This window comes from Panthera uncia (genome assembly GCF_023721935.1).
Source record: "Panthera uncia isolate 11264 chromosome A1 unlocalized genomic scaffold, Puncia_PCG_1.0 HiC_scaffold_17, whole genome shotgun sequence".
Lineage (NCBI taxonomy): Eukaryota > Metazoa > Chordata > Mammalia > Carnivora > Felidae > Panthera > Panthera uncia.
The window spans coordinates 64,474,839-64,488,257 of NW_026057577.1; the positions used below are offsets into that span (position 1 = coordinate 64,474,839).

Genomic DNA, 13,419 nt, shown 5'->3' on the forward strand with positions numbered 1-13,419 from the left:
CTCTCAAAAATAAATAAATCTGAAAAAAAAAAAAAAAAGATGGGATCCTTATTGGCACAATCCTTCACAATCATCACATGTAATGCACCAAAGTTCATTCTATTCCCATTTATTTCCTGTTTTTCTTCTACTCTAACAAAAAAAGCATTTCCTTTTAGAATGATGCATCAAATTGATTTTCAAAATTCCCTTCCTTACTTAAATTATGTGTGTCTCTAAACTAAATAAATAAACCATTTAATCACTTAGTATCCCAGTTATGGAGACAACGGGGAAACGCCATGGTAAATTTAAAGAAACCTGTTCAAAACAATGATAAATACCACTGCAAGTTAAGTCAAGATGGAGATGGGACATAAATATAGTTAGAATCAGTGACTTTCAAATTGAGAAGTGTTAGTTTCTGTATTCATCTTATAGAAATGTATCTACCTCTACCTGCCAACACTGAATGACAAATAATTATATTAGGAGTTGATCTGTCAAAAAAGTGAATCGTCCTTAAACCTACATTGAGATTAAGAAATAACATTGGAATAAGAAACATGAAATGCTTTTAAGGAAATAATGGTATTCAAAAGTAATGAAACAAGAGGAAGAGTAAAATACACAGCTTGATCAAGTAAGCATTTTTTTGGCATAACTTTTTCTTCCAGTTGGTCATCACTAAATCATTCAAAAGGCTGGCAGAATATTTTCCAACCCTGATTGCTACAGTGGAATTACATTTTGTCTTTTCCTAAAACCAGGTGTTATTTTCCCCTACAAATGTAAAATTTCAAATACAAGTTAACACAGAGTTCTGATTTTAATTCTGTAGTATGAGATATTCTAAAAATTTAAGACCAAAAGAAACATGTTAACTTGAGTTTTTCAATGTAGGATAGAAACATAATTTCTTTACTAAAGAATCCCTTTCTAAATAAACTCTAACCTAGTTCTTAAAAATCTTATATAGTAGCTGTTGAGAGAAATGACAAATATTGTACTTTAATTTTTAGAAATACTGTTCTATATAATGTAACTTCAGTCTCCAAAGACTCCTCTGGGTCTAGAAAGTACACTGCTTACTCTATGATATACACCCTACTCAGTACTTAAAATAATTGGATTTTATTTTTAAAATATAACTTTGGAGTAAACTTCATGTCCCTAAAGATGTTTTCTATTTTGTACCAATATGTGAAATGTCTCATTTCTCTTGAAATTCATTTTATAGCAAGAGTATCATACTGAATCAAAAGTTTCTCTAAGATAATTCACATTTTTCTTGCCAACTATAATGACTAAATTTAGATTGTTAGACCAATAAATAGTGCATGATACCTGTTCCAGGTTTTGTACTCCTATATAACAAACTACCCCAAACTTAGCAGCTTAAAACAATATTTTATTTTTTTCTCTTCAGTTCTGGAGGTTGATGGGCTCAGCTGGGCAGTTCTTGTTTAACATAGCTCATAAAATCATAGGCAAATCATAACTGTGGCTGGAGTCACCTGAAGGCTTCTTCACTCATATATCTGGTGCCCAGGCTAGGATATGGCAGGAACAGCTGGAAGCTGATCTGGCCTATTTTCCCCCCTCATTTCCTCCCCCTGCCCCCAGGAGGCTTCTCCAAAGGGTTCGCTTGGGTTCCCTTACAGTCCTGGTACACTCAGGGTAGCTAGACTTCTTACATGGTGGCTGTCTCCTCTCAAGAAAACATTCCAAGTTGCCTGAATGGAAACTTCAAAGCTTTTGATAAGTCAGCTTCAGAAATATCTGAATGTTACACTATTGCATTCTATTGGTCAAGCAGGTCACTAAGGTCAAGAGGTGGGGGGAGTTAGAACCCACCTCTCAAAGGTAAGAGTTACAAAGAAATTGTGGCCATCTTTAATTTACCACAATGCCTATTCAAAAAAGAAGACTAACAAATTTCTTAAAACTTTTTCTTCCCTCCATAGCGAATTTTAAGAGATTGAGATTAGCTTAAAACCCCGAAACTCAGAGTATCTTAGCTATTTAACTAATTTATTAATTGGTCACTAATTAGCAATGAAGAAAAATGATACGGAAACTAATAAGAAACTTTCCCTAGAGTTCAGTTTGGCTTTATGACAAAAACATTCTTTAGAAAATATTTTTAAATAACTATCAAGAATGTGTTCTGTGGGTAATATCTAGCCATTAACAAAAAGGTGAGTAATCATGCAAGGAATACGTGATCTCATCAACTTTCAATCCCATTCCATTTACCTTCTAGTTACCAAGAGCATCAAAAAGCTGCACCGTGACTTTCTGAGGGTATTTAGCACTCCCTTCAGGGGAGCCACTGCTGTATCAGTGCTGTATACACAGCTGTATTATGCCAGCTGCTACATCACCATCAAATGGAGCCACTCTGCTTCCCAGACGTTCCATGTTTTGATATGTTCAGCACAGTCATTTCCGTTACCCCTAGAGAATTATCATAGAAGCATCATCTGACAGAAAGGTATGTATTAAGCAAAGATAAATGTTTTATGTAACATAACTGATTCCTAAATATAGATTGATGATAAGAAAGTGTGTTCTTCCAATGGCAGGTGATTTCCTTAAATAAAATGGCTGTCTTACTTCTAGGTGTCTGTCCTGGTAATTCACTATTGCTTAACAAACTATTTAAATTTAAATTTAACTTAACAAATTTAAATTTTTCTAATATTTATTTATTTTGAGAGTGAGAGAGAGAGCACGCACACACGCATGAGCAGGGGAAAGGCAGAGAGAGATGGGGAGAGAGAGAGAAGCCCAAGCAGACTCTGCACTGTCAGCACAGAGCCTGACATGAGGCTCAATCCCACAAATGGTGAGATCATGACCTGAGCCAAAATCAAGAGTCAGAAGTTTAACTGACTGAGCCACCCAGGTACCTCCAAACTATCACAAATTTAATGGCTTGGAAGAACAATCATTTTATTTTATCTCACAAATTTGTAGATCAGCATTTTGGGCAGAGCTCTACTGGGCAACTCTTCCTCAAATCGCATTGACTGGGGACACTCACTGATGATATTCAGCAGGCAGCTGGACTGAGCTGGAGGATCCAGGATAACTCACTCCCATGCCTGACACCTGAGCTGACCCCTTTTACCTACTTTTGGTCGACTTCTGGGGACTCTCCAGGAGGCCTCTCCATAAAAGTAGTCAAACTTCTTACACGGATGTTCAGAGTTCCCAGGGCAAGTGTTCCAAAAGACAGGAAAGGACACTGTCAATATCATAAGACCTGGGCAGGACACTGGTACAGTATCACTTATAACAAATTCTCTTGGTCAAAATAGTCAGAGTCCACCCAGATTTGGGATGAGAAGGCAGGCTCTATATCTTGATGAAAGGATTTGCAGCTATCTTTATTTTGGCACAGGGCCCATGAGGAGGCTGACAGTTCTGAGGCCATTTGCTAGAATCTATCCTGGAGTTCCCTTTGGAGTTAGACGAAAGCCAGGTATGCAGGGGAGACTCAAACAGTGCGAATTAGAACTAACAGTGAACCAAATATACAGGGGATATTACATTCATTAGACTGAAAGGGACAATTCAGAAATACTAAATGTGAAAACATTTCCCAATTATAGTCAGATAAGAATCCTTTAATATATAAAAGCCCTGAACAGGACATTTAAAAAATGTTAATGTCTTACATCCTCTATTAGGAGGAGAACACCAGTTATAATGCATTACATGCGTCTCTACTTAATCAGAAGTTACTTGTAGAAATAAACTTATTAATTTTTTAAAGTGGAGGGTTTTTTTTGCGGGGGCAGGGGGCGGTTGGAGATGGGGAAGCATCACTTTTCTCTTACAGAAGATAAGTAAAGTATATGTTAAAGTATATATTTTATACCCAATTTTCAAAGCAAGACTTTATTTACTGCTGCTGTATTAATGAGCCATCTAGGGCAATATATGCTCTCCCACAGATGAATAACATAAAACTTAGGTTAGCAGGGCTCTTCACAATTTAACCTAATACCGCTTTCCCAGCCTTATATATCACTTCCCAATCCCACTAGTCAAAGACCACCAGAAACACACTTACAATTGTACAAGCTGGGTTATTACTCACTGCATCAAGGGAAACCAAATACCATGAAGAGCTATTGGCATCTCGGTAAAAAGATGTCAAGACTTAACAAGATTTGGGCTTGTTTTCTGTGACTACGTCTATCTTACCAAATCTCACTTAGCAAAAAGAAAGACTAATCCAAGGTTAAGGTGGTAATTGGTGAAGAGACAGAACTCATCATGTTAGACTGGATATGGTGATGTTTGGTCATTTTTGTTACTTGGACAATATTATGTTTTGTCTATGTTCAGATATGAAAATGGAGTGATCTTACTCTTCCCTTGATCCATCACTGACACAGAGTAACTTCGTCTGATGCTGATGTTCTGTGAAATTGTTTATGTTCAGCAGAACACCAATCCTCAGGCCAGGCTAACTCCAGATATAAGAAGCTGCTTTTCTCTTTCACTCTCTGAACATGCCATACTCACATCGGCCTTGAGTTTGCTCTGCCCTGTCTCTAATTCTGTTCTATTTAATAACCTATATTTTTCAGGAATCCTTCCCTTAGCAATTCATCTCAATTTTCTCTTCGACATATTTCGTACTACATAGTGTTTCGTTACTTCAGTTTATGCTTTGTTTCCTCGTATAAGATCACGGTATACACCTCTCTCAGCGCTGGCAGAGTACTGCAAATCACAGGCGCCTAGCATTAAAAGAAAACAAACAAACAAAAATCCCCAAAAAAGAAGAGGTGAAGGTTTATTTTTGTGTTCCATAAACTCGGTGAGACTGCGTCACTCAATTCAGTACAATTGTTCTGGAATCCGGCCCCCAAAATCCTGATCAGAACTCGACAAGAAATCAGGTTTGACTAAATTGCACGTGGAAACGCCTTGGGCTCTTACCCTCCCGGCCTCCCGAACACACACAGCCAGTACCTCTACCCGACCCCCACAAGCAATCCGGCTCTCGCGTCGGACTACGTTTCCCATAGTCCTTCAGAGCCGACAAGGCGATGCCGCGTTCTGAACTACAATTCCCACAATCCTCATACACCACCATCTTGTCTCATTTTCTGTGGCCGCTCCCCATTTCCCATCTTCCCTTCCGGGTCTTACACACCGGAGAACAAGGTCGTGAAGAGAAGAGGACTTGGTTTGGTGCTGTCGTTTCTATCGTCTAGGGGCTCTGCGCTTTTCGCAGAACTTCCAACAGCGCTATGTTGGGACAGAGCATCCGGAGGTTCACAACCTCTGTGGTCCGTAGAAGCCATTATGAGGAGGGCCCAGGGAAGGTTAGTGTGTTAGGGGCCCCGTTTCGTTGGGGGAGGGGGCACTTAGCTGCGATTTGCTGAACTCCAAGGCCTCCCAAGGACCGTGGAGAGGGAGACGGTAAGCAGGAGAGGTGAGCTGGCACGTCGGGTAGCGTTCCACTTCCCCCAGGAACCAGGGGCAAAGCGCAGGACCCCGGTTGCACGCCTTCGGCGGGTAAAGGAATGAATAGGAAGAGCTTTAGGCCCCACTTGGCCCTAGCGCTCCCCTCCGCGCCCTCCGAGATCTGGAGGGTCCCTGAGGCCAATGCTGCAGATATTTGTGGCTTAAAGCCGAACTAGAGGTCACCGGACTCGGAGTGAAGGTCGTCGGAAACAAAGGAGGATATGGGGGCCTGTGGTTGTGGGTCGAGTCTAAGCTAGTTAACTAAATTAGAAGTATTAAATCTCTTTAGTTGAAGTTGGGTTTAGCGTCAGGTATCAATAGCCTAAGTCGAGTAGTTAGCAGTAACTACCTCCAGTGATCGAGGCCTAGTAGGAAAGGGCGGAAGAAGGGCTTGGTTATGAAAAAGTCGATCTTCGTAATTCAGTTAACTTTGCCGTGTGCCTTTACAAGGTGACTAGTTTCTAACAAATAGCAAACCAGAACAGTGCATTCTTTTTCTAAAACAGGCCCCCTGAAGAATAAGTTTTTCGGCTTTTCTAAAGTAAAAGGGAAAACTTAACCAGTGTGATACACCGGAGTTATTAAGACCACTGCCTGTGCTCAGTAAAGCCAGTGCTTTTTTTTTTTTTTTTTTTTTTTTAAAAACCTTACAGTGTTGTCCTACATGAAGGTCATAGGATGTAAAACATAATGTTTGAAATACGATATGATATATGGCATACATAACCTGATTATGTAAAAACAAATACCTAGCATCCCCTGTGTACTTCTGTAATCTGTAAAATCAGATAATTCAGTTTCATTTTTGTTGGTTGTTCTCTTTTTTCCCCAACAGAATTTGCCATTTTCAGTGGAAAACAAGTGGCGGTTACTTGTTATGATGACTATGTACTTTGGATCTGGATTTGCTGCACCTTTTTTTATAGTAAGACACCAGCTGCTTAAGAAATAGGGATGTTTTAATTAATCCATTAAACAGGTAATTAATGGATTTCTAATCTTAAAACATTGTTTTTCCTTATACGCCTCCTCCCCCTCCCCCCACCCCCGCCCCCATCACACCCACACAGTGTGTAGGGCCGATTTCTGAAGTTAGTGTAGATGTGGCCTTGGTGGAGACACGTTGGTGAACCAGTAAATGTTTCTTTGCCTGAAAGCCAGTGTATATTGGATACTACTGTTTGTCAGGCACACTTTACATTAATGTCATCTAGTTACACCTAGCAAGCCTGTGAGGTTGGGTGACTTCACCTGGCCTAAGACACAAAGATGTTAAGTTGCCTCATATCCATTAACTGGTGATGGTGAACCAGGATTTTTAGCCAGTCTTGTTTCAGTTCACACACTTAACCAGGTAGAGTTCTGATAGACAATTAACGTTAGGGCAACATCTGTTTGTGCATACCCCAATCAGTCTTACGTGCTAGAAGATTAACAGATTCTTTGCCTGAGAAGAAAAGATTTATTTAGCATAATTGTAATCAGAATTTGCCTCAAAGCAACATTTTGGGAAGATCTGTGGAATGATTGGAATAAATTCCAAAACTATCCTTTGGAAAGAAAAGACTCTATTCTTCATTATATACAAGGGAAGTTCTTCATCCAAGTGATGCATAATGGAAAGATTTTGGTGCATATGATGAAGCAAATCAGTATGAATAAAGTCATGATACTGTAAACGCTTTCTGATGTACCAAACTGATGGACAGACAATATGTGTATGAAAGTACATGGTTTCTGTTCTAATAGGTGAGACGTTTTAAATACCAATATATATATTTTTTATTTGCAGGTGTGAAAAGGAGCATTTTAAGAGGTGCAGTCTCTTTGAAAAATGGATCAAACTCTTGAATTCAACATACTCAATATGTTTGTAAATAAACTTATGGCATGAATCCTTAATGCCTCTTCTCTGAAACCTGGAATGTAATAATTGTGCTGACTTTTTATTTAGGAAATGTTCTAGTATTTGTTTGCTCAAAATATGTGTAAATTTAGCCTATTTCTTGGTTTTAAATTTTGAGATTTAATTTTTGATTACTAGGTCAGGACCTTGTTGGTAATTTATGTTCTATAAAATGCAAACTTGACTTTGTTGTCCCAGAATAATTTTTTTTAATTGAAAAAGAGGAAGAAGTGTACATTTAGTCTTTACTTGAAGCAGTAAAGTTTTTCTTCATGAGTGACAATTACTTAATCATGAGGAAAACCAATAGTGTATAGAGTGAAGTCCAAGAGCTTTTTTCCCTCCAGACTTGTGATCTAAAACTAAATTTTTTGCCTTGATAAATTTGCTATTGACCAATACTAGTTTTGTTTAGACTGAATAAAAGTAGAATATTTGAAATGAAATGTAATAGCATGCAAGATAAAACATAGAAATACTCCCAAGTTTATTCTTGAATTTTAGTAGACATGGACTAAAAGATGCCTCTGAAGAGTAATTGTATCCGTGAATCAAATTTATGTTATGGATGGTAAAATGCTGTTAGCTACTTAAAATATAATGACGTAGTTCCTAGAGCTTTGAACTGGGGCAGGAAAAAGGTAGTTGCTGAATGTTTTAATCCTAGTTTGGTCACTTTTGGAATACCACTTGTATTAGAATGCCATAAAATAGAGGTTGTAAACTAGTAGTGTATTTGAGCTCTAGACTTTTTGGTGATTGGGGGGCTATGTTTGTTTTTTTGTTGTTTTTTTTGTTTTTTGTTTTTTTTTAACGTTTATTTATTATTGAGAGAGAGACACAGAGCATGAGCAGGGGAGGGGTAGAGAGAGGGCAAGACACAGAATCTGATGTAGGCTCCAGGCTGGGAGCTGTCAGCACAGAGCCCAGTGCGGGGCTCGAACTCACAAACTGTGAGATCATGACCTGAGCTGAAGGCGGTTGCCTAACCAACTGAGCCACCCAGGTTGGGAGGCTAAAGTTTTTAAAGCAGTGTTTAAAAACTAGAATAATTACAAGAAAGTCTCTGTGGATTCTTAAAAAATTGCTGTGGGTGGTTCTACATTTCTTCATGGAACAAAAGAGCTGCCTCACCATAATATTAGAGTTCCTATATACCCGTAATGTTAAACTACTAATTTGCTGGAGCTCTAAAAACACATTTCTCAGTTTATGTGACAGGGCCTATCTTTACACTTCAATAGCTACATAACAACCATTTAAATATAGGTACAATTAAATCTTTATGACTTTGCCTGGCTTATTCCCTGTATTTGCATTTCATTGTCCTTTTGTGTTTTTTTGATTATCCATTAATGAATCAGATGTCTTCCTGCGTTTTTGTAACATTACGGCTTTCTATCTTTGGGAAAGTAGGAAGTTTAAGGTTCATAAAATGATTTCAAATTCTTGGTTCAGATCTGTGCCATTAAATTACAAATTTAGCTGTCTTCATTTTTTTGGAGGATCTAGGAATAGTGTATATCTTGTATTTTGAGATTCAATAACTATATAAAAACATTTTAATTTCTGGCAAGTCCTAAATGATTTTTTTCTGATGTAAAATATAAATCAGACTTTACTTACTATTGATTGGACAGCAGAGTCTAGGTAGATAACATCTGATTTATTATATTTGTCTTCCTAAGTTACAGTATTTGAGGATTTTACATGAATGAGGGAAAAACCTCCTTTGCCCATCCTGGGAGAGAAGCACAGATTGCCCCGTCATAAAAAGGCTTCATTCAGCAGCTATACTGAGTAGTAGTATACTCAGAAAACACCAAATGGGATATGTATGTAGAAAGATTTTTTTTAAGAAACTGGGTCATGTGATTTGTGGAGGCTTGACAGGTCCAAACTCTGGTGGGTAGCGCTGAAGGCTGGAGATCCAGAGAAAAGTTGCTTTTCCAGTCCAAATGTATCTTGGCAGAATTTCCTCTTCCAGGGGGTAGCTGGCTGGCTCAGGGCATGGGACTCTTGATCTTAGGGTTGTAAGTTGGAGCCCCACAAGATGTGAAGCAGGCTCTGCACTGATAGCAACAAGCCTGATGCAGGGCTTACACTCAAGAACTGTGAGATCACGACCTAAGCCAAAGTCAGATGATCAACCAACTGAGCCACCCAGGTACCCCTGTCTTTTTTTTTTTTTTATGAAAGTCTCCTACTGATTGGATGAGGCTAACCCACATTATGGGGAATAATCAAGCTTTAATGAAACTTCTTCAATTTAAATGTTAATCTCCAAAAACACCACACATATCCAGAATAATGTTTGACCAAATACCTGGACACATGGCTCAGTCAAGTTGACACATAACCATGACCATTTCATATAAGAATATGCTTCCATCTACCATATTTTAAAGTACTGGCTTGGCTTTTTTTGAAAAACCACCACAGAATGTTTTTGGTTTTTTTCTTCTTTTTTCCCCTATACTGGCTTTTCAAAATTGAAGCCAACACTTAAAACTACAAGATTCTCATAAAAATCCAGATTCTTTTGGAAAACTTAAACTGGAAGGACTCATACACGCATGTCTGAAACTAAGCTAGGCAAAGTAAAGTACCCCACAGGGATGCTTCCTTGACTCCAGAATACCTGATTAGGGATTTTGCAAGGGGCCAGAACCCAGCCATTTGCTTTTAAGAAAACTATTATTGCTTCCATAATTAAGCTTTGGCCACCCCAAAGCAGGAAAAAAAAAAAAAAAAAAACTTTTGCTACAGAGGCAGAACAAACGCAGTTAATACAGGTTTAGGACTTAAGATGTTTGGATTCAAAACCAGGCTTGATCGTATATTGTCTTCAAGAGACTGCCTCACTTCCTGTTACATCTATTTAGTTTCAAAGATTAGAAATGGAAATAGGTCTTAATTTAGGTAAATTTCTCTAAGTGCCTAATGTGGACTGTTTAACTGAAAAACGGGTGAGGTAGAGGAAACACATTAAGTTGTTCTAGTTGATCCCACAGCCTTTCTGCAGTTGCGGTTGGTATTTTCAGTTACTCCAGCTACAGTTCTCACTAAGTATCCAGCTGATAGTTTAATCTTACCGTGTCCAAAATTGCCTGAGAGCATGTTAGTAAAATGCAAGTCTGATCTTAAAGTAAGCTGTCACCATCAGTAAAATGCCAGCTCCTTGGTATGTCATTCAGTCATTTCCCTACAGTTTCATTATCATCGTAGCTATACAGCTCCAGTTTTATGTACGTCCTCCAAATCTTGTTAGCTCAGGTGCCACATTTTCTGTAAAGCTTTATCCTGATGATTCCTCCCCAATATCCCAAACACATTACACATAAGTCTCCAACACTTCGTAAACAGCTTTCCAATCAGCTCAGCGTGTAGTGTAATTACTGATTTCCTTCCCTGTCTCTCATACCAGCGTATATTTCTGAGACCAGGGAGACTTATTTATTCATGTATCCTGCATGTATAATTTAGTGAGTGGTCAATGAACATTTATTGAGTAGAAACCAAGAATGATAAAACTACTTAAAAAGAGCAAATCCCAGGCCTAATCTGCACGCCAAAAATAGTGTATATCTCCATGTTTTCTGGATAAAAAAGTTTTTCCCCAAAGACTCACTGAATTGGTTTCTCCAACCAAATGTATATTGGAGTAATCCAGTTACTGCAGACTCAATGAAAGGAGTTTGTGCCAAAATGTAACTGAGCTACGTCACTGCCCACACTGTTTAGTCCATCTGATACTCTTTGTAGACAAACTTTGATGAAAAGGCAAAAGCTGTGGATCTTGTTTGAGACTAGTATTTTGAGAAACACTGATGTAACGAATTAGGGAATGCATAGTTTTACCTAACAAAGAATAGAGCCCAGTGGACTTAAAGGCCTTCTATCTTACTCAACCTGTTGTTCATAACGTCTTGCTTTGTTTGTCATATGATGGCTGCTATAGTTCTAAGCATCCCACACAGATTTGGCAATATCCAGCAAGAAAAATTACTGTTTCAAGTTTTTAATTTCAAGTGGGAGAGAGCGAGCACAAGCAGGGCAGGGGCAGAGAGAGAGAGAGAGAGAGAATCCCAAGCAGGCTCCATGCTGTCAGTGCTGAGCCCAGAATGTGGCTGGATTCCAGGAACTGAACCATAAGATCATGACCTGAGGCGAAATCAAGAGTCAGTTGTTTAACTCATGGAGCCACCCAGGCACCCCTGTTTGAACTTATTTTTTTTTTATTTTTTTTTTTTTTATTTTTTTTTTTTCAACGTTTTTTTATTTATTTTTGGGACAGAGAGAGACAGAGCATGAACGGGGGAGGGGCAGAGAGAGAGGGAGACACAGAATCGGAAACAGGCTCCAGGCTCCGAGCCATCAGCCCAGAGCCTGACGCGGGGCTCGAACTCTCGGACCGCGAGATCGTGACCTGGCTGAAGTCGGACGCTTAACCGACTGCGCCACCCAGGCGCCCCATGAACTTATTTTTAAGTGTGAAGAAAAATTGCCTAGAAATCCACTCCTCATTGGTCACAAGGGTCATATATTCATTTCTAAATACAACACTAGCAAGGGGAATGGCTGGTACCACAGTGATTAGATTTGAGCAATTAAGATTTCTCCCAGGTCTTCTATGGGAAGAGTGGGCACTGAAATCTGTTTTCTACTGGAAAGGGAAAAGAAAGTGGCTTTTGGTGTGTGAAAGACAGTGCCTGCTGCAGCTAGTCTGTGTAGTACAGACAGCTCTCAACTTATGATGGTTTGACTTAAGGTGTTCTAACTGTAATGGTGAAAGCTGATATAAATTCAGTAGAAACTAGAATACTTGAGTTTTGAATTTTGATCTTTTCCCAGGCTAGCAATAAGCAGTAGGATCCTCTCCTGTGATGCTGCACAGCAGCAGAGAGCCACTATTTCCTGTCAGCCACAGGATCACCAGGGTAAACAACAGGGTTAACAAATATTCTGTTTTTCACTTTCAATACAGTTTTCAATAAACTACCTGAGATATTCATTTTATTTATTTATTAGAAAAAAAGGCTTTGTGCTAAATGATTCTGCCCAATGTAGGCTAATGCAAGCGTACCTTGTTTAAGGTAGGCTAGGCTAAGCTATTTCTGCAAGTTAGGTTTATTAAATGCATTTTCAGCTAAATGATATTTTCTACTTAGATTGGGTTTAGCAAGATGTAACCACGTCATAAGTCAAGGAAGGTCTGTGTACTGAAAAGAGGAAACCGAATGTCAAAATGTAATAAGCCTTTTATTTTAGTGTATCCAATAAATGAAGGTCTTTAGATTATAACCAGAATAAACTGTTATGGAAAGAGGAGAAATAGTGTTGTGGGTTATTTTTTTTTTCTTCTTTTGAATAGAAAATAAATAATTTTTCTATAGTAAATAGTGGAATATTTTACATGATTTATACTCTATCAAAATTTTTTAAAAAATTTATCCATTATGAAATAATATTTTGTTCTTCCAGCTATTAAAATGTTATAGATCAAAAGGAAGATAGCCACTTTATATGTATTTAACATTGATACCGTGAAGATTTTTTAGTGAACATATAATGCAAATAATTTATACTTGATTTTGGACAGACTTCTTGAACTCATATTTGAATATGGGTACAAACTGTTTGGGTCTTTTCCTAACCTGGTGTAATAGACATTAGGGTTTTTCACAAGTCTGCCAGTTCTATGTGCATGCCAGGATCGAACTCTGTCTCCTTTGCTTTGACAAATGAAAATATGATCAGAAGTGATGTGTTACTTCTTCATGGAAGCTTACAGAAGACAGTGTACCCCTTCCTTGTACTGCAGGAATACAGCCTCCATCAGCCTGGATCCCTGAGAGACTAGTGAGTACAGCCACTTGTCCAATGTATAGATTGAGCAAGAAATTTTCATTATTTTAAAACTCTGGGATTAGGATTATTACTATAGAAAAATTTGGCCTGCCCTCAATGAAATACTTGTATACTCCATAGGATCTTGAAAAAGATTACTTCCCTATATCTCTGTCCCATTGTAGAATTCC

General features: G+C 38.4%; 1 protein-coding gene and 1 non-coding gene across 4 annotated transcripts in view; both read left to right on the plus strand.

The window, feature by feature from the left end:
- Positions 1 to 5,123: 5,123 nt before the first annotated feature.
- The window catches only part of LOC125935814 (cytochrome c oxidase subunit 7C, mitochondrial), a 994,084-nt gene continuing 985,788 nt past the window's right edge, over positions 5,124 to 13,419 (plus strand). For 2 of the 3 annotated variants that reach the window (XM_049649785.1, XM_049649783.1), the window contains exons 1-2: positions 5,124 to 5,330; positions 6,308 to 6,451. In XM_049649785.1, the coding sequence (XP_049505742.1) occupies positions 5,256 to 5,330; positions 6,308 to 6,424 (192 nt within the window). In that variant the 5' untranslated portion in view covers positions 5,124 to 5,255 and the 3' untranslated portion in view covers positions 6,425 to 6,451. Of the gene's footprint in view, positions 5,331 to 6,307; positions 6,452 to 7,264; positions 7,368 to 13,419 lie in introns of those variants that run through there. The other variant, XM_049649782.1, reaches the window with a different exon arrangement.
- Positions 7,103 to 7,165, plus strand: LOC125935891 (small nucleolar RNA Z39). Its single transcript, XR_007461870.1, has one exon. It is a non-coding gene; the product is annotated as a small nucleolar RNA Z39 (small nucleolar RNA).